Raw genomic sequence first — 27,975 nt, 5'->3', positions numbered from 1 at the left:
TATAATTTTTAGAAGTCTGTGTGTCCTATAGGTCAAATTAGAGTTTGGTACAGCTATTAGCTTTAACTAGCCTAACTTGACCCCCCAAAATGAATTGCTCATGAGATAATATGGCAAAGTGTCACTCATCTTCTGTTACAAATAATATTTTCTTGTGAGTTTCAAAAAAAGAAGTTGAGTTTGGTTGCTTTTACTGTTAGTATAAAAATCAGAGGGTAGGTGAGTTAACCTTTCTACCTTATAGGTATTTTGTACCCACATGCTCAAAATTCTGCTAGAAAAGGCACAGCCCCTGCCTTCAAGGAGCTTTTAATTTAACTGGGGCTAATACAGGTATAAATTATACCTGGGGGACTTCAAGGCCATGTGAATCTTGGTTTACTTAATGCCTAACATAGGGCTTGGCATACGATATCTGGTGAATTTTTGTTGAGTCACCCATGAATAAAATTAAAGGGTGCATTTACTGGAATGCTAAGTTCTCTAGTATAGAGTTCAATGTCTATGGGTATACCATAGACAGCTGTATTCACAAAGGGGTTCATAAAATAAGATGGGACAATGTAGGGCAGCACGGCTTGAGCTGGGTCCTGCAACGCAAGAAGAGAGGTGATTCCGGGTAAAGAGAAGCAACAAGGCAAAACCTGGCATGGCAGGAGAGGGAGGAGCAGGAGGGAAGGATGGGAATGGAAGGCAATGAGTTCATGTTGGAGGAAAAAAGGAAAATGAGGCAGACAGAGTGGGGAGGCAAGCGGAAAAACCCACTACTGAAATGGACATGAATGTGCAGGGTTTTAGTATTTATAGACAAGTTGCCAGGACATAAAGTATACACTGAAATCGATCCTGTTCTGAGTATACTCTGCTACCTGCATGTGCTTCCCTTCCCTCCAGGGTTGCCTCTGCCTCCTCGGAAACACTTGAGGTGGGTAGGAATCATCACACACAGTCACCTGCTTTCATAATGGGGAAAGGAGAAAGACTTGAGGAACAGAATCTAAAGCTGAACTGGATCAAAGAAAATATATGACAATTTTGTCTCTTCACAGGGCAGCTGGACACAGCTGCAGAATCATGCCATTCCCTTCTCCCATCACAGAAGCAAACGTGAAATATGGAACGTTTTTGGTTCGTTCAAGAAACAACAGTCTGAGTTACAGAAATATTTTCCTGCATCATGGCTCACTTTTATAGAAACTGGGATGGGGGAGGGGATGTGTAGTGTTATTTTTATAAAATTCTCAAATGTTGTGCTAAACAAAATTGAGAAATAAGTATTTTTTGAATAGAATAGAAGTTGTAAGTGAAATAACTAATCACAACCAGAATCTTTGGTTTTAATGTCAAAAGGAGAGGGGGTTGGTTGCACACTGAGGATGGTTCTCCAATACGATGTCTAGGGAAAGGCGCTGGCTTCATTCAGCTGGATGCTCACTCCAGCAGGATTCTTTGCACAATGCTTGCAAAGATCAGTGAGAGGAAGGCTGGAGCCAGGCATTGCTTCATGACGGTTTGAATTTGGCAAGACAGGGGATAAGAGTTAATGATCTCCAGCCACAGAGTGGCTTACCATTTCCTTTATGTTTTCTGTACCTTGTTAACATATCAGTGTATCTGCTGTAAGATGAGTTCTAAGCCTTTCTTTCTTTGGGGAATAAAAAAAATCCACCCCATGACTGTCTCATCACTTTACAAATTTATTATTTACACTCCCACTGACTTTAGGAGAGAAAAGCTAACACTTGTGTCTATGCGTGTGACAACAATTCCTTCAAAGGACGCTGGGAATCCAATCTAACGGGGATCTTATATACACAGCAACACATAACAAAGGGATTTACTGTCAAAACGTTTATTGCAAAATGGAGTCTTAGAACAAAGGAAAGCAAAGAAAAGTTCACATCAAAATGAAATGTATGACACCAACTTGGATTTCTGAATACACTGTGGACTTTGCGCTGGAATATCAAATTCCAACCATAAAATCAGTGACTGAATAGTCTTACCACACAAGAGTAAAATTTAATCTTCCATACAAACATTATACAAGATATTTGGCATAGGACTTGCTCAGAATAACATTGCAATAGAATAATTGAGAAAAAGTTTTTGTTAAAAAAACAATAAAGTGATAATGCCATCTATTCAAAGCTCACACTCAAAGAATATAAATATTTTCTATTATTTAGTACAAAAATTTTAAGAGTGCAAAAGCAGTATGTGCAGTGTATCATTTCTGACATTAATAGATATACTATTCTGCACACAATATAAAATAGTTAATGTAGGTGCTTGGAACTCTAGTTTGGAGTAAATAATCACATGCCAGGAAGCTCCTCACAAGCAACAGAGTGCAAACAAAGGTGGAGTCTGAGAAAATACGGCTAGTCTTCTAGATGTCCTGATGGACGCTCATTTTTCATCATAGAAATGCTGTATCTAGAGCTGTCAGGCTACGCTACAATCGAGAGAAGAGAATAGATTTTTATGTCTGGCAATGCTTAACACCTAAACAGGAAAACAGTCTTACTCAAAAGCAGCAAAAGGTGCCTGATTATAGAAAATTTATGCTCTATTATATATGTGGTATGATGAAACTCTGCTACTTTCAAAAGGCTGCAATAAGTCTAGTACAATAAAATTTTTTAAGTATTAATATTTAACTCAGAATAAGTTTTAAAACTGTCTTTCATAAAACTCTTACCATTCAAATGAAAAGTGAAAAATAAAGTTCTATGCACAGTAATTCTGGGAGAAGTCATTCTGGATCACTCCTAAACACTCCCCCACGCCCAATTCCTTGATTTTTAATGGGGATCAAGTTTGACTACCTTAGCTAGTGTTTCAAAGTCTAACAAATTCACTGCATGTTAAAAATCACTGGTTAAAAACCCACCCTCAACATTTCCAGAGCATCAAAAACAGTGAGCTATATACTTTCAACTCCTTTTCACTGGTTATGTAAAATAGTAAAATGTAATTTTGCTTTCAAAAATGATGGGTAGAAAAAGGAGGCTTTAAGTTAACCTGTAGAATTGCAGCTACCTCAATGAGATTTTTTTTTTTTTTTCTATTTATTGTGGAATCAGTGTAATGGGAGAGTGACCTGCCCCGGTGGATTTGGCTGTTTCATCAAGTTGCCCAGCATTCCTAAGGAGAAAGAAACCATTTCCCCGTAGGGAAATGGTGCTTTAAGATAAAGCCACGAAACTCACAAAATTCAGGTTGTATGTTGCTGTAATTCTAAAAATACATTTTTTTTTTTGACTTGGGTGATTTCGTTTAGGAGAAAAATAATTAGACACGAAACTCTAAAGCTTCTGGATTTGATAAGTTTGTCAGTGGGGAAGGGACAATGCTACTGGGTCTTATTTATTTATTTATTTATTTTGAGATGAAGTCTCACTCTGTCATCCAGGCTGGAGTATTGTGGTGCGATCTCAGCTCACTGCAACCTCTGCCTCCCGGTTCAAGTGATTCTCCTGCCTCAGCCTCCCTAGTAGCTGGGGTTACATGTGCCACCACACCCAGCTAATTTTTGTATTTTTAGTCGCAACAGGGTTTTACCATGTTGGCCAGGCTTGTCTTGAACCCCTGACCTCAGCTGATCTGCCCACCTCGGCCTCCCAAAGTGCTGGGATTATAAGTGTGAGCCATGGCGCCCAGCCCCTTTTGGATGGAAGACTTTACGAAGCAAACTGTCCCTGGCATTCACATTGTTACTATTCCTGGCACTGGGCACCAAATGCCATCCCAGTTGCTGTGACAACCAAAAATGTGCCCTAGCCCCAACACTCTCAAACACCATTAGGTGACAGCAGTACCCCAGTTGAGAATGACTAGGAGGGTCTCATCAAATTCTACAAGATAACTTTATGAATTAAGAAAAAAAGATCAAAGGTGAGACATTTTCAGTGGCATGTCCCTGATAATTACTACAACAATTGAGAGATTTAATTCTCATTTTGAATTTTTACGTTTCTGTTTCTTTTAACCCTTTTCTTTCTAAATGTACATTTTTGTAAATCAAGTAATTAGAACTAAATCCAACACTGATAATGGCCATTTCAAAAAATTGTCTGAAAAGTGAATTAAAAGCTGTACAATTAATATCATCATTAGAAATTCTGCATATGGCTAATAAATATTCCTTTTTAAAATTAATAGAGTCTAAAGTCTTCCAAATGATCTTTACAGATAGAGTGAGAACACTATAAAATTCTGATTATATGATTGAGATTTCAGGGATGTTTTAACATGTTCAAACCACTAGAAGGACATTGATTTGGAACAGAAAGTAATAGAGCCAATGTCATGTGGTAATGATCAATAGTCCGGTTCTACGAGGAGAACAATTTTAAGCTCTTCACCGAGGCCAATTCTGCTGTATTCGAAATCCTTGCAGGTTCTTGGTGGTAGAGTATTGAGCTGTAACCATCTCTGGAATACTGGTGAGGAAAATAGCAGCAGTAAAGAAATGAGGAAAATATTACCTAATTAATGATAAAGTTAGGTCCAGTATAGAGTCCTGTTATTTTTCTCTTTGGCCCTATTTGGCTGCTTTTATTAATGCAACAGAACTTTATGTATAATCATATGGATTTATTAAGAAAAAAAATCCATTTCATTCAGTTCATATATTCTAAATGTATTGCTGCTCATTCTTAAATGAGAAGCGAGGTTTACATTCTTACATAAAGTGCAGAGATCCCGAAGTTAGCCCCAGAGATCCCCTTGCCTTTTTCAGCCTTGCTCAAATGTTACATTATCAGTGGCACCTTTCCTGATCATACTTTAAAACCCTCAACATTCACCCATGGGCCTTATCCTCCTTCCCGGCTTCATTTTTCGGCGTATACTTATCAAATGTGAACATATGATGCATTTGCTTTATTTATCATCAATCTTCACTCACTGGCATGTAAGCTCTGTGAGTGCAAAGATTTTCATCTAGCTATCATCCAGAACAGTGTCTGGCACAGAGAAGAAGCTCAATGAATATGTGTTGAATGAATGACTATATCTTTGCCTTATAAACCCCATGCTATTGGCTCTCTCCTCAGGTGGCTGACCACTGCAGCCCAGGGCATGCCGGAAAGACAGGAGTCCCAAGCCCTCCCTTCTACTCTACTCCAAGCTTTTCTGCTTGGGTGCATTGACTCAAGTCAGGTAGTACTTCTCTATGTCTGAGCAGACAGGCTGTGTTCCTGTATTTGTATATGTGTGTGAATAGACAGAGAAACTAGTAGCATGGGTATGTGGGGGAATCCATCTTTTAGGGAAAGCTTTGTCTGCTCTTTCTGCGTTTAGTCTCACCTCAGACCAGGTTAACCTGGCCAGGCTCATAGTTTTCAAAGAGCAACAGAAGAAATCTATTTAGCTTACATTCTAAGAATGTTCTCTTTATCTTTCCTGAAAGCTATCCACTTTTAATTTCATCTCATACTACAGAGAAAATATTATTTGAAACTGATAGTTTTCCGGAAGGTTACTGAAATCACTTATTTTTCAGTGTCTTCACTGGCACCATTCATAGTAGCTAACATTAACTAGCCACTTTCCATGGGCCTGGTGCTGTGTTAAGTGCTTTACATATATTATTTCTTTTCATCCGCACAATGATCCTTTCAAGTAGGTACTATTACTATTCCCATGTGGAAGATCAGGAAACAGACACACAGAGATTAAATAATTTGCCCAAGGTTGTCGAGCAACTGGGCCCAGGATTCTGAGTGACAGTCGGACTCTGATCCCTTTCTTCATCACTATGCCACCTAGGCTGTACACCTCACACCCAGAACATTCTGTTAGTTATTTCTCCCCAAATGAAGCTGGCACAACATACTGATCATTATGCGGCATTTTTCAGCTCTCAAGGGGCATTAGAAACATGTCACGCTTTAAATTCTAAGAGGCTTTTAATGATCAAATATAGTTAGAAATACTATTAGATCATATCTATGATGATGTCGTTTCTTAAAACTTCCATAAAAAGAACGACCAAAAATGTTTTGGTTTAATAGTCAAATAATGACACTCCTTTCTAATTTAGATTGAAACAAATCTTAGTTCTTTTGCCTCTTAATATATATAATTAAAAGTGTTTTATAATTTAAACAAGCTTTGACAAATAGGTGATAAAATTCTGAGAATATCCCTGGCTAGCCAGGTTTTCAGAGCACTGCCTGTATCTACTTCTAAAACACCAACATTATTAAGCAGGGTTAAAACAAAAAACAACTCTGGTAGGCTAAAGTTGGTATGGAAAGGACTTGTGTTTTTGCCTAAGTGAGGATAACTTATTTCTTTCGTAATATTTAATTTCCTCTTTAAAATAGCTGAGCATATGTTTAGAATCCAGGATTATTATGCCCCTCTAAAAAACAAATGACCACACATACACCACTTGCTGGAAAATCCAGGAGAGGCATGAATTAACCCCCTGGAAGCATCCCCTTAAGACCACATCTTTCTCTTTGTATAAAGCACAAGCACAGCCTTAAATGACAGTGTGTTGTTAAGAAACTTCCATGGCCAGCAGTGGTATGAAAGTTTGCAACATCTGCTGTCGGTTTCAAATCAGAGTATTTTTCCTTCAAATACACTACTGAGAACACTGCTCAGGCTTTACTTTGAGCAGCTGTGCTATTTAGTACTAAAAATTCTCAGCATTTAGGTATTTCTGAAGAGCATTTTGTTATAACCTTCTTTCATCTCAGTATTTTTGTTGTTGGATTTTGTACTATCAATTCTTTCTTTCTTTCTTTCTTTTGGTTTTTGAGACAGGGTCTTGTTCTCTTGCCCAGGCTAGGTGCCATCATGACTCACTGCAGCCCTGACTGATGGCTAGGTCTCAAGCAATCCTCCTGCCTTGTCTTCCCAAGTATCTGGGACTACAGGTGTGTGCTACCATGCCAGCTACTTTTTAAATTATTAGTAGAGATGAGGTCTTACTATGTTGCTCAGGCCAACCATTTCTGATATTATAGTGTACTGCTATAAGAAAAAAAAAGTAAGTCACAGAATACTGTGTGTCAAAGAACAATTAGGAGTTAAGAGTGTTTGTTCAAAATGTGTTTTAAAAAATGATTTGAATAAAGGAAATAAAGTAAAATACAAACTAAAAGGTACTCATTAAAAAAGAAAAAGCCAGAATGTCGTTACTTTAAAAGTCCTATATTGTATATAGAATCACAAATTTCTATAATCAGGCACCACATTTGCTGATTCATAAATATACTTCCTTGGCTTAATTCTCCCCCCATTTTTCTGTAAGCAAAAATAAATCAAAAGTAGAATTGATAAGAAATTACGGTCATGTAAATGTGATTGGCCTAAAATGCAGTGCTTGGTTTTCTGCCTCCTTACTTGTTTTTGTACAGACTGAGAAAAACAAATTACTTTTGTGTTTTCCAAACGTTTTTGATTTTATTACTTTGCTTTCTGCTTTCATTCACTATTATCCATGTCATTATCCTCCTCCTCACCGTCATCATCATCATCATCATCACCTTCTGACAAGTCAAAATCACTGAACCCCAGAGCCATGTTGACTTTCTTCCCCCTTCTCTTAGATGTGGTTTTGGAAGAATTCTGCTTGGCTTGCATGTTTATCTGCATCCCAGAATGCATCACAGCTCCTGCTTTGTTCATTGAGAAGATATCCCCAAAGCCCATCAGCATCATGGCCTGCAGACTTGGGTTCATGCCATGGCCCTCCCCGTTACTTGTTGCTGTGATCTGACATGACATCTCTGCACTGTTTGACTCCTCTGTTTTAGATTCAAAGTAAGACTCCTCAGACATTCTTGCAGCAAGAGGCAAGAGAAGCTATCAAAAGGGAAGAAAGGACAGAAGTAAAAAGAGAAATTAGGACCAATTTCAATCAGGAAAATAGATACCACAAAATTAGTTGGCACTACACAGGAGGTAAATGATTAGTGAAATAAATGAATGTAGGGAATTATGTGAGAATGTATTTAATGGCAGATTTGGCTCCAGCATATTTGCCATAATTTATGACTGACAGGATAAATCACAACCAAAAGTTTGCAAAGCACCACAGCAAGCCAAATTTCAAATGGAAAAGAAGTTGCAAGTTTTAAGCCCTCATTTTGCTTAAAACCAAATAGTTTTTAGGATTTATCTTAACTTTTCCCAATTTCACTTTCACAAGAAAACATTTAGTTAGCCATTATATTTTTTACAAAAGAAATTAAGCAGAGATTCATTCTCAAATGAAAAATTAAGAAACTTTATACCCAAAAGATAAGCTCAGAGGAAGCACAAAAAACAGTTCAGCAGTCAATACAGTTCTAGGGAAATGTGGGTTGTTGACTACCTTTTTATCTGGATTAGTGCTCTGAATATACACTAAAATTTAGTCTAGAATTAACTTGCTTCCACTTATTTATTTATTGTAGCCAGAACTGATGTAATACTATTGATTCAAATTATCAAATAATTCACTTGTGAACAAATTCTAGATGCTGTCTCTCACATTTAAGTTAGACGTAAGTATGTAAACACATGAAAACTGGGAAGAAAGGAAGAAAACAGTGTTAATTTAGATTTTTCTAATATGCTCTAATATTCAAGTTTTCCTCTTTCGACAGAACTTTTTTCTTAAGATGTCACCGCTCACAGTGGTCACAGACATTTATCTTCTGCTTTATGTAATTATTTTGAACAGCCAACTTATTCCCATACATGTTTGGGCATATCCATTTCAGGGGTAAAACTGTTAGGATATGAAAAATGTTACTGCCTCTTCTTTTGAGAAACAAGCAAATCAAGGCTTATGTTTTTGGCATAGTTTCAAAATGGATACGTTTATGATAAATAATGTACAAATAATATACTGGGATGACTGCTATATTCTGGTACCTAATATTCAGGATCAATTTCCTAATTTTTTTTTTTTTTTGAGACGGAGTCTCGCACTGTTTCCGGGGCTGGAGTGCAGTGGCACTATCCCGGCTCACTGCAAGCTCCGCCTTCCAGGTTCAAGCAATTCTCCTGCCTCAGCCTCCCGAGGTCTGGGATTACAGGCGCCCGCCACCACACCCAGCTAATTTTTTGTATTTTTAGTGGAGACAGGGTTTCACTATGTTGTCCAGGTTGGTCTCGAACGTGTGACCTCGTGATCCACCCGCCTCAGCCTCCCAAAGTGCTGGGATTACAGGCATGAGCCACCGTGCCCGGCCTCAATTTCCTAATTTTTAAACTGAAGTTGGAGCTGAGTTTTTAAAAAGTAGCTCGCTCTTTTGGGAAAAACCCTCCTGGAGTTCTTAGTTCAATAACTTTAATTTCATATCATTCAACTGAAAAGTATCCATTATATGGAAGAAAATAATTGATTTAGATCCTTAAACACTGGAAACAGGATGTTATTTCCCTGGCAGTCAAAATTCTCAGCTTCTGAAATTTGTTTTCAATTGTAAGATATTCTCAGGAACTCTTTGTGGCTCATTGTATTATTTTGAGGGTCATTCCTCACATTAGGTTTGACTCTAAAGATCTCTATAAATGTTTCTCAGATAAGCCTGTATTCTTAAAATAAATAAAATGTTTACATCAAGCTTCAACTATAATTAGAAAATAAACATTATCCATATTTATGCATAAAAGATTAATCTCCCCAAATATCCTTAACTAATGTTTTAGTTTTAGGAACGAAAATAGTGCCCTTGAAATTAATCGAATGATACAATTTTTTATGAAGTTATATAAATGTTAAACTTACATAATTAAGATAAGGCCACATACAGGAAGTCTAAACCTCCGGCCACTTCCTTTTTAAAAGGTTTATTTCATCTTTCTCTAAGAAATCTCAGTTAAAGCTAAACAGAAACTGATGTGAGGACAAAAGAAAATACCTACTTACAAAATATCTGAACATAAACTTTCTTTCCTTCAGAAATAACAGCTCTAAGCAGAAGAGACATTAAAAGCAAGTACTGTAAAGAAAGAAAACTTATCTCCCATAAGGAAAAAAAGAAGAAAATCTCATTGAGATTGTGCTACAGGCTATCCATTGTTAGATGGTGGCCCTCAGAGCAGTTCCTTCACAGAAAGTTTCGTGGGGTTAAAAACTCAAGCAGGCAACCTACCGAGCACACAGAGCTTTACTGCAGAGCGTTTTATTATTTATTATGAAACTATGTTACTAAGAGCAATAATTATGTGCAAGGCAGCCCGTTTCTTAGCAAAACTGATGCCAATAAACTAAAGAAAGGTTCTGAAGCATATGTGAATGGCTCAAGTTTTTTCTTACAATACTACATTTAGAAAGAGTCAAGCCATGCAACGCTTTTACGGCTTTAGATTTCAATGCATTTTAAAACAAAACAAAACCTTGCAGACTTCAGAAGCTGTGCTCTAGGGACAAGGTCACATTTTTGCTCCTGTCCCTCATGAGCTCTGGGAGAAGCACTGCTCTGGTGCAGATCCCTAGAGTGAGGCTCTCAGAGGCTGCCTGCTGACACCACGTCAGCCAGAACAGGAAACCTCCCTCATCGTTTTTCTCACCAGCCAAGTCAAAATCACAGATAAAAGTGGCACTTTAAAAATGTTCCATGGTAGTGTTATGGATAGCAATTTGGTTCATTTTGGAATTCCCTGGAGAACCAAAGTCCTTTTTTTCCAAATTGAATCTGATAGTAAACATTTAGCTTCATTGTATTTTCCTTGTTTGGATATCACGTTGCTTCTCCACGCAAGTTGGGAAGGAGACAAACTATTTTATTCTTTAGACACTGGAAAGTACTTTCCAATTGGGCATTGGCTGCTTAATGAAGATTAAGACTTTTAAAGATAGGAAAGCTTTTGGAAGACCACAAAATGAACGGCATTTCAGTATTTTTTGGCATAATCACCATAGCAACTATCAAAAATGAATTTAAAATATATGTTTACTTTTAATCTAGTATTACTTGGGTAATTTTAAGTGAACAAATATTGCCCATTAAAAACCCTGGGAAAAAACAATTACAAATGTATACTTAATTCCTGAAAATGGTATGCCATTTAAAATAGGAAAGAAGCTGAAATTTGATTAGACTTTAATAATATCATATCAGCATGTAAGCTCAAGGTTACTGTATAACCAGTGAAATGTTTAAAAAGAATTTTTATATTCCTCTAAATACAAGACGTGGGAGAAAACAAGATACTGCCTAGGTGTAATAAATACTGAAAGCTTGTCCAGAGAGAATCTTCTTCCAATATTGTGCTGCCCCTGATCATAACACTAAATTGAATACGAAATATTAATGCTTCTCATTTGCATGTCATCATGGTTAGCTCCATTTTACAAGGAAAACATGGTTAAGTTCTGACACATCAAAGACTGTTAGTCAGTGAGCTGCTGGAGTTACAGTTATTAATGACTGAGCGACTAGAAGGAGTTAATCAGCACTGAGGTGCATGTTCTGAGATTGAGCAGATGGTGTGAAAATACATCGGATTTTATTATTGTAATTCTAATATACAAACACACGGACAGAATAACAGTTCTTAAGGAAGGAGCCAGAAACAGGATAAGCTTTTCTTTTAAATCTCTGGCATTTTATTAATTGAAATTAGGTATGAACGCCGCTTGAGTCCACACGCCGGCCCTTTGATACACAGGCGCGAGGCAGGAAATGAGGAGGGGCAGCGGGAGGCAGGGGAAGAGGTGCCATGCTGCCATGCTCAGCCGCGCAGCCTACAAGCAGCGTGTGGAAAGACGGCGAAGGGGGAGGGTACTCACCGGGGTGTTGGACTGCTCTGTCAGCTTTTGCTCCCACATCTTTAAACGTCTTTCTCGTTCTTTAAGCTCCTGCTCCTTAAAGCTGAGATCACGCTCTAGTTTCTTTAGCCTTTCAAGAGTTGCCTCAATTTCGCACCTGCACAGGGATAGCTGGTGTAAGTCTCAACTTTACTTAAGAGACATCAAGCGCTTAGTGGGTCCATCAGAATGCTAATCAAAGTAAAAGACAAATGCCGGTGCTTTAAAATCAACCAGGAAGCTGCTGGAGGAGAAGGAATCTTTCATGTCCTTAAATATCAAGAGGTAGTTTCTAGCTTGAAAATATAAGCTCAAAATATTTCAACAAAGCGTTGAAGAGCCACTGGGGTGCAGCATAAGCCATGGAGCTGGTGTCCTGGTACAACCATTTAGTAAATGCTTACATTTATCTAGCTCTTTACAGTTTGTAAGTGCTGTTATCCATGATCTCATCTTATTCCCATAACAGTCCCAAGAAACAGGTATTAATCTCATAGTATAGGTGGGAAAATGATATTCAGGTTAGGTGTTAAACAACGCACCATCGGTAAGTGGTTGAGATGACACTTTAGGCTACTCATTGGCTGAGTAACCCAAGCAATCAATTGACTAACCTGACTCAGTTTCCTTGGTTGTAAGGAGTGGTGGTTATAGAACATTAGGGTTCCCCTACCTGCCTGTTCCTTAGACTTACATAGGCAACTTGTTTTTTTTAAAAAAAACCACACACCAGAACCCAACAAAACATGGATTTCTAGGACCCTTCCTTAGAGCTCATGAGTCAGTAGGCCTGAGTGGGACCCTGGAATTTTCATTATTTTATAAAAGACCTGAGTAATTTTTACAATCAGGCAAATGTAGAAAACCCTGGGCCAGATGAACTCTAAGGTTCCTTTTAATTCTAATAATTTTTAAAGGAAGTTATCTCCTTAGTATCTATAGGCCAACCAACCTCACCACTTGGAACCACATGCTATGTTACAGAAATGTGTCCTTCACAGAAAGTGGAACTGGTACCATGGCTCAGCACAAACGGTTTTCTCCTTTAGGGCTGTCGCAATGTTTAAATCTAAATTTATGTTTTCAGAACTGGAAGTTCTTTCCCTTGAGTTTCTGAAAAGCCTGTAAGTAAGCAACAATACTGAGAGAATGAGGGAGAGGGAGAGGGAAGTCAAGGCTAGAGAAGGCACTGGAGAGAAGGATGCAGAAGAAGATGGGAACTGGGTGACTATTGCAGAATAGCTGCTGGGTGCTGCCAGCTGCTGCTTCCAGGTGCCGCTGAGGCAGTCCTGTGTTGCGACGGCATAATCATGATTGACATGTTGACTATGGAAGGTAGAAGCCCCCATATCTAAGTTAATGAATATATGTAACCAAAGTCTGCCTTTTTCTTTCTAGGGAGAATAACAGTAAGTAAACAGCTTATTCTTATTGGAACATTCCAATGCTCTTACAGATACTAACCAAATGAATGAAAACAAAAAGTTCTGGACATTCACTGGCAAAATCCAAGTCTGAACAGGTATGGAGGTGGGTCTGGATTTGGCTCAACACTTTAGTTCCCTACTTGACTGAAATGCACCTCAGAGCAAGGGAGGCAGCAATCAGGTGTAAGAAGCCTCTGCTGCGACGCCCACAAATATCAACACCCATCCCTTTTACTGGTGCCATTTGAAAAATCATAAAAGGCTGTAAGTCATATTACAGTCCCTAAAGAAGGCAGTGAATCAGCCATCTTTCAGAATTATGACTGTACCATAAAATCCAAATTTTATCCCTGATATTTCGGATAAAAATATTATGACTATGCACATAAACAAAGTTTTTATTTTTCAGTGGAAGACTGAAGGGAAAAAATCAGCGTGAAAAACCTTAGGGTAAATTTTTGTCATAAAAAAAGAAGAGTGAGCCATCTTCAGTCGGTGAAGCGGTCAGTAGGTGGCAAGGGGGTGGTGGGAGCTGGTCGGGCTCAGTGTGCGATGGCAGAGGCCTGGGCCGGCGTCTACACGGCGCTTCTGCCAACCCAGTCCCCACGCCCCTGCCAGTGAGACTAATCTCACTGATGTTCTTTTAGACCAGGGTAAATGGTCACTACATTCTATTTCACTTGTAATTTAAGCCAAAGATGCATCTCAAGTTCCAGCTCTGGGAGCCTACTGCGATTGTGAGCACTTCTGGAAAACGGATCGAGAGTTAAATGGACGGGAAGCTGTGACACAGAAACTAACACCGAGTAAATCTCCGTCCTCAATCTGTCTCCTCAGGCCCAGCTTTCCAACAGCACTCCCGACACTGCCGAGTCTGAAATCGTGTGGGAGGTTATATGCCATTAGAGACGTGACCCCAACCCGGGGACGACATAAAAACAGCTGCTCCCTTGGTTTTTTTGGTGCATTGTTTTGTATCAAATGCATTTGTTGATATATTTATATAACCTTCTTGTTCTAAAAATATAGTTTAAATGTCTTGGTTGATGAAAATTATGGTCTTCTCGTAAGCCAAATCCAATCAAGGTCAATGTCAACTAGTATCAATTTTCCATATGCCAAAAACAGGCAATGAACTGTAATTATCTTCTTTCATCAGACAGAAACTTACTTTGAAATAAAAGGTCAATTTGTAAAAAGAGTGATATAGCATATATATTACATGATAAATGTATAATCTGTTTATTAAATGTAGTGTTATATATTACATGATTTGTGCTAACATTGCACAAATTGCAAAGGTTACATGTTTTGATCTCTGGGTTTTTGTTTTTAAGAAGGCATGTCACGGTGAGAGTACTTTGGTCACCATGGGAAACACAACCAACCAAGTGTTTTGCCAAGAGACACAGATCTGAACGCTCATCACAACACTGCATGCCTCGTTCAGTGCGGGTTGCCACAGATCTACAGACAATTACATGGTTAATGAAAATCCAAAACAGGACCCACAGGATGACACATTTTCTGTTCTTAATGCTTATTGCCATTATTGCTAGTAAGTCAATGGGAGGAGAAACAAGCTTAAGGTCTGATGAATAAGGAAAAGTCTGACACTAGATTTTGTTCCTATCATTTATTAGGTCAAATGAAAGAACACAGTTTATGTGGTTTTTAATAATGTAGTTTTAAAAAGAGTTTTCAGAATAACCATTCAGTTTTCTAAAAATACAAGTTGCATCTGGTCTATGTGTAGAGGAAGCTCTACCAGAAAATAATCATTTGCCAGAAACACCACAGCAGGATTGGAATCAGGCTTCACTGTGATCACTGTGACTCTAATTTACTAAAACACTCTTTGGACACCAGTCATGTGGTTTCAGACACTAGATAAAAGTTGGGGGGAAAGAAGGAGTAGTTCGAATGTGTTGTCTTTTGAAATGTTGAGATTATCTGATAAAAACACATAATTCTTTTCAGGAGTTTACATATTGAGTTAGACACCTTAATAACCTAAAATGATCATGCCCTATAATATTTCTCTTAGCTAAAAAGGAATTCAGTCAAGGGAATATTGCATACTAATGAGAAGAGAGCATGACAATGGCCACAAGTCTAGTAACCGCACTGTACAGCATGGGTGCAAGGGCAGGCTGTGTTACCAGACCACCCAGTTTCTGTTACTGTATTCTGTGCTGGGTTCTGTTCTCAGTACTGTATGATTTTGAGCAAGTTACTCAATTTACCTTTGCATCTGTGATATAATTTAGGGTTGCTATGGGGATTAAAAAAGAAAATCTAAATGAAGTACAAGCATCTGGTAAAAACCTAATAAGTGACAACTGTGTTTATTATTATTAAAATTACTATTATAGTCCTCTCTGTTTTTAACCAATTGCCTACTTCAGTGAAAACAGCTCTGCTGCTTCTCAAACTGTGGTTTACTGGTTCGGGTCAGGATATATATTCTCTCTCCAGCTCTCAGAACAGGATTAACAGTTCCTGAAAGATGAGGAGGCCCCCTAGGCAACTGTATTCCTTTTACTAAAATACGTCACTGTATTTTACCTCCTTTTTTCCCCATTGTCAATCATCAGTTTCATTTCCCTCACTTTCACCTTCAAGCATTTTAAAAATTGAATTTATCATGCAACTAGTCCATGTTTAATGTGGAAGAAGTAGGAAATAAAGATATACAAATAAAAAACACTCTATAATTCCGTTACCCACGGATAACACTGACTTTTTGATACTTTTCTCTGTGTACATATACACAATAATATATTTTATAAAAAATAGAATCATTCTAAATAAACTAGACTGTAGGCTCTACTTTGAAATCATTTATCAGACCTGTGATTTTAGGAATGACCTTATTACTCTGTGTATGGAGATATAATCATTTTTAATTTATTTTTATTCTCTGTTTATTGTACTTTATACCATTTCTGGTTTACCCTTCTCAATGATGCTTTGCTGAAGAAGTGTCCCTACATTTTTGCACAGCTTTCTCATTTCTTTTCTTTCCTTTTTTTTTTTTTTTTTTTTGAATAGGATCTCACTCTGTAGCCCAGGCTGGAGTATAGCGGCCTGATCTCGGCTCAATACAGCCTCGACCTCCCCAGCTCAAGTGATCCTGCCACCTCAGCCTTCCGAGTAGCTGGGACCACAGGTTAGAGTAACAATGCCCAGCTAATTTTTTTTAATGTGAGTAGAGATGAGCTCTCTCTATGTTGCCCAGGCTAGTCTCGAACTTCTGGGCTCAAGCAATCTTTCACCTCGGCCTCTCAAAGTGTTGGGATTACACGTGTGAGCCACCACGCCTGGCCTTGTTGACATACTTTAAAAGACTTCCTATCTTGGTATTAAAATCTTACTAATCCCTTCGATAATAGATCAAATGGCATTTTCTCCAGAATCCTTTTACCATGTCCTTGGACTAGATCAGATTTCATGGTTATCTGCTCTCTAGTATACTTCTCTGTCATGATACTTGTCAAAATAGAAATGAGATCGTTTTGAATATATTTAATAGTTTAACATTGGACACTTGGGCTGGAGAGCTCCATGTGCCCTGGGACTCTTGTGCTCATTGCTACAGCCCAGTACCAGAATGGCACCAGTTGTTCTCACACCAGCAGAAGTTCAATGAATGGATAATGAATGAATGAATGAATATAAGAAGTACTTTTGTCATGGCAAACAAATTAACTTACATATTTATATTCTCTTGTATAATATCATAATCTCTTTTTATATTATTACCACCATGGTAATTTTCTCTCTTGCTTCCCCAAATATTTACTAAGCAAATGCTGTGTTCAAGGCACATTTTGATGCTGTGAGTGATGAGCAAACGTGATTGTCTGCCTTTCTCACATTTCAGCCCGTGAGACACACATTAAACAACTAACTGCCAAATTACTTCTTAATTCCAATAGCGGTGAAGCCTATGAAGGAGATGCTGTCAGAGCACATAAAGTGGAACCTGATCTGGCTTGGGGTCAGGAAGCCTTTCCCTGCAGATGTATTATTCAACTGCTATGTGAATGATGAACAGGAGTTAAGGTGGGGTGTGACGGCAGGCGTGGTTCACAGCTGAAATGGGATAAGTTTTAAAGAGAGGAAACTGTGCTTGTAAAGACCCTGAATGGGGAGAACTATGCATCGGTTGAGGGACTGAAAGCCAGAAATTAAGGGAAGAATGATCTTAAGCTGACGCTGGTGAGGCCAGAGTACTGAGGGTCTTGTGAGTCTTGGTAAGTATTCTGGTCCTTTTTTTTTTTTTTTTTTTTTTGAGACCGGGTCTTGCTCTGTCACCCAGGCTGGTCTTGAACTTCTGGACTCAAGTGATCCACCCGCCTTGGCCACCCAAAGTGCTGGGATTACAGGCATGAGCCACTGTGCCAAGTATTCTGGTCTTTGTCTTAAGAGCAATGGGAACTCATATATGGATTTTAAAGGAGAGGAGAGTGATCTGATGACATGTATACTCATCTCTTACTGCAAAAAACAAATATTACGTACATGTTTTGTTTTGTTGATTATCTCAGCCCAGGAAAAAAGTCTGTTATACCTAGACTTGAGCTCACTGTATAATTTTTGTATCCCTAAATAAAAATTCATTTACCTCACTGGCCCTAGATAGATATTTCAAAGGAATAAAAACAAATAAGGTTATTGTAAAACAACAAACAGCCCAAAGAAGTATCTAGCAACAGGAGTAAACAACGCAGTAATTTTCAAAGTGCATGCAGTATTCATTTGGCATCAGCAGATGGCGTAAGGCGTCATGTTACTGCCCACGGCTATCAGGAGCAGAGATGAAGTTACCTAAATCTCTGCTGAGTCAGGGGGGGAATAATGTCAGCTTCCAAACATGCTATTTATATTCATGCATCATGTGACCTGGCTCAAATGTTTCATCCCGGGTTTATTCTTCCACTCATACAATACAATTTTCTCATTATTAAGTTTATTCAACAAGCTTTAAAAGGATTTATGACATCCAAAGTTTTCTTTTAAGAGTATTTTTTAGAGTCTCCCTGTCCCCCTCCACTAGCAGACACAGTGCTCTGCACATTTCAAGGTAAACAGTATCCCTGTTTCTTACGGAACAGAGAACAAAGCTTCCTAACAAAGCATAAACACAGAGAAATGTCTGGTAACCATCTTTTGTCTCAGAAGATATGATTTCAATGTTTTTTTTTTTTTGAAACAGAGTTTCACTCTTGTTGCTCAGGCTGGAGCGCAGTGGCGAGATCTCGGCTCACTGCAACCTCTGCCTCCAGGTTCAAGTGATTCTCCTGCCTCAGCCTCCCGAGTAGCTGGGATTACAGGCATGTGCCACCACACCCGGCTAAGTTTTTGCATTTTTAGTAGAGACGGGGTTTCTCCATGTTGGTCAGGGTGGTCTCGAACTCCTGACCTCAGGAGATCCAACCACCTCGGCCTCCCAAAGAGCTGGGATTACAGGCGTGAGCCACTGTGCCCGGCCTCAATAAGGCAACAAGCTTGGAGAAACACTATTTCTTGCTTACTTATGAAATTCAGGACTTATAAGATTTCCAAAATCATAAAAAAACCTTTTTTATTTCTCCCCTAAACTATGCTCAGAAATCAGGACTGTCATTCAGATCTCTGGTTCTCTTCTTCATTGAGACGAGTGATGGTCTTTCAAAGCCAGACGCTGTGGCCTGGTGTCGGGGCTACCCACCTCCACTCCGCCTTGTTGTGCAGGAATGAGTTACACTTGTCAGGAAGGCTTGTGTCATTTGACATGGACTCCAGGATTGAAATGATTTGCTTGAATGAGGGCCGTTTCTGAAGAAGAGAAAATCAGTAATCATTCGTTGGGACTTAACAAAGGAGATACTTAAGAGAAAACGTAGATACTACAAGCATAGTAATAAACTCAACCCACCATAACAAAATAAAACATGATGCAATGTCCTGATGTAGTTATTTTACACTCATCAGATCACTCAGGTTTAGGGAACTGTATTCTTTATTCTCAGTGAACTATTCACATGGAGAGATTCAGATATTGTTTTTCTATCATGTGGCCTAAGGTTGGGATAATTCATGTTTTTCTCCAGGAAGAGAGAACACTAATTCTCTCTTTTAGTTATGATTAAGAACTCCTAAAAGGAAACAGTGAAGTCCTTTAAAAACCTACGTGATAAAGCTGGTAAAAAGTTAACGGTAGACTGTGTGTGGTGGGTATGTTAGTGTTCACTGTAAAATTCTTTCCACTTTTCTTTGTTTGAAAATTTTTATGATAAAGTGTTGGCGGAAAATCTACCTATCAATCTATTGGAACTAATAGAATTTTCCAAATTGGTTTGTCAGAAAAAAAAATTCAGGTACTATGCTGATCACCTGGGTGAGGAAATAATCTGTACACCAAACCTCCATGACGCACAATTTACCTACGTAACAAACCTGGCCATGTGCCCCTGACCATACAAGTAAAGTTAAAAAGAAAGAAAGAAAGAAAAAAAAATCCCCCAATTTTAAAGCCATCATAACTTCACTGTTCTCAATATTTATTTTCTGTTATAATTGGCTTTAGTGCTAAGACACTTAAGGTACTGTTCACTAGAAATGAGCATTAAGTGTGTTTCTTCAGCTAGCAGTAACTAGAACTATTCTAGTCTGTCTCTTTAGACTCTAGCCAAGGTTGAGACAAAAGGTTAAAACAAAAATAGAGAAAGATAATAAAAAGGATGATGCACATTCTCTCTTCATCATGTCTCATAATTACACCATTACTGAACAAATTACAGTTGCAGCAATTAAAACATGCATTTTAATTTAAGAGCACAAAAACAAGAAGAAACAGTGTTGAGGTGGCTTGCTCTCAGGATTTAAGTGCTTCCTACATTACTAAGAAAAGCAATTTTTCCATTTCTTGGAAATATAAAAACCTAGGACATATATTGAGTTCTGCCATTATTATTCTCTTTCAAGGGCACTTGTGTGCATGTGTGTGTCTGTGTCTTTCCTTGAAAAGGGCATACATAGATAAATGTTACTGATATATATTAAGCCTTCTAATAAGCAAAGAGGCAAATGCCTTAAGTAGGAAGCTTGAAAAGTGTTCCATTTATTTTCTTTAATTTTGTCCTCCTCTTAATTTCTCCCAGCACATATCGGGTTTTAAAATGATTTTTTTGTTTGTTTGTTTGTTTTTTTGAGACAGAGTCTCACTCTGTGGCCCAGGCTGGAGTGCAGTGGCGTGATCTTGGCTCACTGCAAGCTCTGCCACCCGGGTTCAAGCCATTCTCCTGCCTCAGCCTCCCGGGTAGCTGGGACTACAGGCGACCACCACCATGCCCGGCTAATTTTTTTTTTTTTTTGTATTTTTAGTAGAGACGGGGTTTCACCGTGTTAGCCAGGATGGTCTTGATCTCCTGACCTCATGATCTGCCTGCCTCGGCCTCCCAAAGTACTGGGATTACAGGCGTGAGCCACCACACCCAGCATTTTTTTTTTTTTTTAAAGACAGAGTGTTGCTCTGTTGCCCAGGCTGGAATGCAGTGGCGTGATCATAGGTCACTGCAGCCTCAACCACCAGAGCTCAACCAATCCTCCCGCCTCAGCCTCCCAAGTAGCGGGGACTAAAGGTGTTTGCCACCATGGCTGGCTAATTTTTTAGTTTTTTGTTCAGAGGGGTCTCGCCATCTTGCCCAAGCTGGTCTCAAACTCCTTGTCCCAAGTGATCTTCCTGCCTCAGCCTCCTAAAGTGATGGGATTACAGGCATGAGCCATTGTACCTGGCCAGAAAAATGTTTTAATCATTTGCATAAGAGCTAATTATATAATAAAGGATTTTCATTTTGCAAGGAAAAGCAGCAGGAGGAGCTAATGAATTTTTAAAGAATAATTTCCCTACATCTAATCATTCTTAAAATAAGGTGAAACTCTTCTGTAATTGGATGGCCAGCATCCCTAGAAAAAATTTAATTTTATAGTCAGAACCTACTCTTGGATAGAGGTTATCAAAGTGAACATTTAAGAGGTGATAACAATATAGATTTTTTGTGGTAATACTATTCTATGAATATTCTGGTTACAGAATACATATTTGGTCTAGGATCTCATATAAATTCCTCTGAAGGGGATTACGTTCCTTTTAGTCATTATTTTGCTTATTCAAAAAAATTAAAATAAAAACTGGGACCATTTATGAAGCATCTACATACATTATTTCTCTATCTGTTATCTTCATTTTATAGGTAAGGACAAGTCTCAGAAGAGTAGGAAGTACCTAGCATCACACAGGAAGTTACAGAACCAAGGGCTCTGTTCCTAAACTCTTCAACATCTTTTATCACGTAAGCGTAAGATACTACTTCCTATTGAATTTATTACTTCAACTTATTATTATTATTATTTTTGGAGATGGAGTCTTGCTCCGGCACCCAGGCAGGAGTGCAGTGGTGTGATCTTGGCTCAGTGCAACCTCTGGCTCCTGGATTCAAGTGATTCTCCTGCCTCAGTTTCTCAAGTAGCTGGGATTACAGGTGCATGCCACCACGCCCAGGTAATTTTTTGTATTTTTGTAGAGACAGGGTTTCACTGTGTTGCCTGGCTGGTGTCGAACCCCTGAGCTCAGGCAATCCGCCTGCCTCGGCCTCCCAAAGTGCTAGAATTACAGACGTGAGCCACTGCACCAGGCCAACTTACTTTTTTCCCTATTTAGAAAAGTCATTTTAGGACCTGAACCAATACCTACCTTTCCTTTCTTTCTCCTTCTCTTCAATAAAATATTTTGAGCACCTGTTGTAAGTCACTAGAAGGACTTGACATTTACGTAATATCAGCTTCCTCTTGCATACATCACCACCTCTGCCCCGACCCTCATTGCAAAAGAACACCAGTTCTATAGGTGGGCTGAATATTTTAATCTAGATGTCAATACTCTAAAAATCTAAGGACTTAAAAAAAAAAAGAAAGTACTTTAACTATTGCTCTACATATGTGCAAAGGACTGGCACTAACTTCTGGTTGAACTGCTACATATTTCTAGCCAGAAAATGTATGTACCTCTCAGGAAACGTATGGTGGTCTGACTACTTCAGGCAACAACAAATTGGGCATCCACTTTCCAAACTGATGTAATGTGCAATAGGGAAACACATGTAACAATTACCTCTACACCCTTATAAAGCTTCAGTACATCTAGGAAGAAAATATGTCTTTAAAAATACAGCTGTACTAGGTAAGGCCCAGACTGTGGTTTAGGAAAAGAAGTGCTAAAGCTGAGGTGGGATAAATAGAATAATCAAGGAAGACTTGATGATGAAATATTCAGAGGAGAAAGAAAAGAACAAAGAGAACAGGTTTGGGAATGAAAGTACGTAAGTGTGTCTAGAGGAGATCAGCAGTGAGAGAGTTGGAATGTGGGCTGTGGCCAGGTATTTAACCAAATTAACTACAGGGGAAATGTCATTGTTTAATCAGAATAAAATGTCACGGATTTAGAAAATAAAAATCAATCTTAAACTTCCTTTATACTTCATGTGGCTGGAATGCAAGGTTTCTTTGGTCCTAAAGAAGGGTTAGCTTACCACATATTAAAGACATACCTGCATGGTTTCAACACTGGGCCTAATGTTCTTGTTGTGTAAGGCGCTTATAGTATCATTTAATCAATGTACCATAAATGTGCATTCTTAGAATTTTAATTAATGTGGTACTGAGCACCCAATTAAGAAATTCAAAACTTGCTTTGCATACTGAAATAGAATCACAATTATAGAGATCTAGTAGCAATAATCAAATTCAATGCAAATAATTTCAGGCAAAATTTCCATTTATGCATCACAGAGAAACATATGTCCAAAATGACTTACACATCACAATGCACATATAACTAGTAAGAGGGACAGGGAAGGAGTAGTATGATACCATTTTAACAGCATAAAATAAATGTTTTAAAGCAAGCTTGAAAATACCTGCTTATAGTTTCTACTGAATTAGTTGCAAAGTATAGGCATTTCTCTTAATGCTTAAAAATCCCTATTCTGCAAAATCATGTACTAAAAATTATAGGGCCTAAATGGGAGTAGGGCAGACCATTTAAAAACCACGCAACTGTGTCATCAAATGCTAATAAAAAGAACAACAATCCTAAATAAAATACTAACACAGTTGAAAAACACGATTCTTTAGTAAAAATAATACTAGGAATATCTAGGACTCTACTTAAAAAAAGGGTAAGGGAAGTCTAAAGAATAGGAGTGAAAGCAAAGATTTTGCAACATGTACACAGCACAGTTTGTTGCTGGGAGAACCAGCAACAAATTCTTCCAAGTTAAGCTAAGCCAAGTCAAGAAGGAGCATGTGGAGTGAATAGGTTTCCTAGCACTGGTCCCTTGCTGCCTTGTTGGCTGCATTATTACACTTTGTGCTCAGTGCGGAACAATGTGTTGGGAAACATTATGAACAATCAACATGAATTCTGTGTTATACTAACATAGTCCCCAGTCTCCACTGTCACCAACTGCTTCTGAGTTATTCCCACTAAAGAAACATATTGTAGAAGAACAGACAATATTTTATGGCCATTCTTCTTGGGGGTCAGATTGGAACAGGGTTTAAATTCAGTAAGAAATTTGATTCTTTCTTTTAGTCTCTGTTTAAAAGATCAGTTGTAATACTTCTATTTCCACAAAAAACTGGACAAATTTAAACCATAAAATTTTTGTTCCTTTGAGTGTAACTGCTTTTTTATTCTAATGTTTAATCTGTGAGAATTTTTTTTATTTTTAACTCATTATGGAAAATTCCAAAATACACAAAAGTAGAGATAACAATATCATGAACCTCTATATATTATCACCCAGCTTCAAAAATTATCATGGCCAATCCTGTTTAATCTATACCATCATCCATTTCCCTTCACTTTATTTTGAAGCAAATCCAAGACTAGCCTATCATTTCATCTGTAAATATTTCCATATGTATGTGAGAGTCTTTTAAAATCATCTTTGCAGGGAAAGGATATGAGCCCTTCATGCTCAAATGTGATAAGCGCATGAAAGCCTAAGCCTTGGAATTTCTCCAACTCTAATGTGGAGCTCAAACACATCACTGAAGCTGGACAGGGAGTACATATCAAGATGCTCTAGAAGTGCTACTTTTGTCTGCTCTTTGGCTAGAAAAGCGAAACAGTGCACTGGTTAAGAGCAGGGACTGTGCCAGACCTAGTTCATGTCCAGCCCTACTACCTGGGTTCACGTCCAGCTCTACTGCCTACTAGCTGTGTGGCCTTGAGCTCATGATGTAACCTCTGTATGTCTTGGTTCTTCATCTGTTAAATGAGGATAATTGAGGCATATATTTCATAGAGACATTCTGAGGAACAAATGAGTTAACATACATAAAGTGTTTGAAACAGTGCCTGGCATATTATAAGTACTGTGTCTCAGCCATCTCAATAGCATACAGGTGCAATAGTTATTACTAAAAATTAAAAACAAAATAATAAAATTATTTTTACTGAATCCAGAATGTCAAAGCATGCTATAAGAATGAGTTAATAATGAGTCTCTAGAGATCAAGATTAAGCAGATGTCAACAGAAAACCTTAACAGTCAATCTGGGGCTCACAGAGGCATCAATCCAGCTTTGCTTTGTAATGAATTTTATTACCTTAAGTTTTAAAAACTGAAAGCCAAGCAAGAGAAACTTCAGAATTCTAAACAATAACAAAAATACATATGTATACCTTGGCATCAGCTTCCCAACACTGATGTAACAGTTCAGCAAAACTTCTGGGGCAACTGCTTGGAATGGTTAATCTCTACAATAGAGACACGGAAAGAAAACAAAATAAAGCACAGGGATTTATTCATTCATGTCAGCAAACACTATTTGAAGGGTCATAATACAGTTAATTTAAGAACATAATCAAGGCATGAAGTTTAAAGCTTCCATTGATTAATATGTGACAGGTGACAATTTATGTTTAGATTTGTAATCTCTAAAGACTCATACTTTTTCTTGAAAGGGAACTGTAGTGAACGGAGAAGTCAGGTTCAGTACAACTAATGCAACAAAACATAAAATATCTAAACAGAACTCTAGTAGGAGGGGGCAAGTCGGAACTTAAATACTAAATGTAAAACCACACATCACTGTGCTTTTATAGGCAACTTACGATATATGTAAATAGGCCAGGTAACTAGAAACTAGTTTAGCTTTGGCAGCAGGTATACCATTCTGAAAACATCTGAGCACAGATCACAGAGATAATTTTAAAAACTGTTCATTTCTCAGTGGTAAATAAGACATTCTGAATGTGTGACTGATTATGGCTTTGTTTTGGTCAAACCCATATACTTTAAGGACCCGATATCACAAAAATTATAACGTGAGGATGGTCCTGTTCTAACATCCTACAGTGGTGCTTCTCACAGAACTCGTGGTGCCTCTATTCCACAGAAGCATTTGTGTTTGTTTTAGAGACTGGTAGGTTGCAACCGACTTCTAAGTATAACAGGTCAGGAATGCTAGACAATTCAATATACCATAAAATCCTGCATAACCAAGAACTCCCTTGTATCCCACAAAATTTCAAATGCCCCATTTACATTCATGTAAGTAAAACAAGCAAACAATGAGGTTTATAATTTTCTGGGCCTGGAATCTAACTCTAACTTACAAATAAACACAAAGTATTTTTTTGAACAGTTTTAAGATACACTGAACTTTGCAGAATGCATCTACCAAATGAAATAAATCAAAGGCTTATTAATTCTTGCATGATTCATAACTTTATCAAGATTTCTGACAAATATCAACAACAACAGTGCTATTCCCAGCACTGGAGTCGTTAATACAACCCAACTCCATCCGGATGCATTTGTAGCTGCTGAGTTCTATTTATCCCCTAAAACTGTTCCATCATCTCCTCTGGTGTGGTCATGCTTGAGCATTTGTACACTGGAAAACATCTTTCATTTATTTCTCTTTTATATTACAGTTAAAGCATTATGTTAACTTACAATATGACGTCTGTAGGTAGTTGTGTTACCTTTGAATTTCACCGCAAGGGAGTGTAAGGGGTTGTTAACATAGTACAAAATGAGCATTGGGTGTGATGGAGTTGAGAACTGCTGTACTAAGAAGTGTTAAGACTTATTGCACAGTTTTGTTTGCCAAAGAAGTTTTGCAAATAAAAACTTGAAACTGAATTTAGCTGGATTTGGGGGAGGCTATGAGAAACTAGAAACATAGTTGCCCTGACAAGAAAACTGACAAACTGTATTTTGAATTACAGATAATCCTAAAATCAAAGCAAAGCAAAGTTGAAAAACAAAACAGCTCTCTTGGAACTAAAGGCCGTGCTAAGCACTTTTAAACTTCTAGTCTTGTGATTTCACAGAATAGAACAAGATGTATTAAACTGTACTATTATTTTACTGTAATGTAAACTGCAGACCTTTTGATGAAGGTAAAAAAAAAAAAAATTCAGGTGTTTACTTTTTTAAATATAAAATGGTTGGGAGGTGGGAACTAATAAAAATAACTATAATTCCAATTATGCACTTGAATGTACTCTGTAACTAAAAATAATGAGTTTTCGTCAATGGTAACATTTTTCAATACAACTTTGTCTCAGCATTTTCCTGAGAACTGAATGTGAGCTGGCTGAATACGGAGGATGATCATTTCTGTGATCTTTTCTTACTGAAAAACTGTTTAGATACCACATCGAAGTCATTACACAAGGAGACACAATTATTTTAAATAATCTGACGTGGTCAAATATCAGTTAAATCTAGACTCAGACACTTTATGCAATGGATTATTTTGGTGCATTAAAAAGTACTTCAAAATAGAATTCAAAGTATTTAAGTCCTGATTACATAACTGTGGGCATTCCTAATACATGAAAACATTCTGAAATAACCAGATCTTAGCACCAGGTTTGCAATACTACTTAAAACTTCAATATTTTTAAATAAAAGTTTCAAATTAAAATATTTCCCAATCACTAAACTAGGCATGACATTTTTTAAGGACCATATTCATTTTTGCACCATTTTCTACATAAGACGTAAAATTTTTTTTAACTCAAGTTTTTATCTTTTTCTAAAGTATAATCAAGAACAGTGGATTTTTATGAACATTTCTATGTTAGTCAAATAGTTTTGTTAGTTAGAACACCTTATATGTAAGCATTTAAGTATTTATAAAAATAGAAATTATGCTACCAGAACATTCTGAATGATCACTGATTGAGTTCCATGGAAATGACAAAAGCAAATATACCTATCTGTTTCATTTAAAAAATGTATGAGTAATGCCCTCTTAATTTCATGCCTTCTATAAAGGTTCATGGTTTACTTTGTAAAGTTTAGCAGTGCTTTATGAATCTAGTTTTAATAGGATTTAATATTAGAAAAATGATTGCTTAAACATCTCATTTTATTATTAAGGGATTAGAAGCAAAGATCTTCAGATATAATTTTTAGAAAGTATTGATTTTTCTATAGATGCAAAAAGTAATCTTAAATGGTGAAAATGAGTAAGGTCTATTGTCTGGGTAAGAGCAATGCACCAATCTCAATTCCCTGGTCTTGACAGTATACTACAGACATGTAAGATTTCACCAGTGAGAGAAGCTGGGTGAAGAGTACACAAATTTCTTTAGTTTTTGTTAATTTAAAAAACTTTTTTGGCTGGACGCGGTGGCTCATGCCTATAAATCCCAGCACTTTGGGAGGCTGAGGCAGGTGGATCACTTGAGGTCAAGAGTTCAAG

At 37.7% G+C, this 27,975-nt stretch overlaps 1 protein-coding gene across 2 annotated transcripts in view; it reads right to left on the bottom strand.

Annotated features, from left to right (window-relative positions):
- MAP3K20 (mitogen-activated protein kinase kinase kinase 20) overlaps positions 1-27,975 on the bottom strand; it is a 189,118-nt gene that overhangs the window by 39,095 nt on the left and 122,048 nt on the right. The window contains exons 9-12 of one of the 2 annotated variants that reach the window (XM_007965383.3): positions 24,935-25,009; positions 18,914-19,020; positions 11,753-11,888; positions 1,837-7,830 (exon numbers count right to left, since the gene is read on the bottom strand). In XM_007965383.3, the coding sequence (XP_007963574.1) occupies positions 7,450-7,830; positions 11,753-11,888; positions 18,914-19,020; positions 24,935-25,009 (699 nt within the window). In that variant the 3' untranslated portion in view covers positions 1,837-7,449. Of the gene's footprint in view, positions 1-1,836; positions 7,831-11,752; positions 11,889-18,913; positions 19,021-24,934; positions 25,010-27,975 lie in introns of those variants that run through there. The other variant, XM_007965380.3, reaches the window with a different exon arrangement.

The sequence above is a fragment of the Chlorocebus sabaeus genome, chromosome 10, assembly GCF_047675955.1.
Source record: "Chlorocebus sabaeus isolate Y175 chromosome 10, mChlSab1.0.hap1, whole genome shotgun sequence".
NCBI lineage: Eukaryota > Metazoa > Chordata > Mammalia > Primates > Cercopithecidae > Chlorocebus > Chlorocebus sabaeus.
Note: the sequence above shows the minus strand (reverse complement) of the source record. Positions and strands in the feature narration are given on the sequence as shown.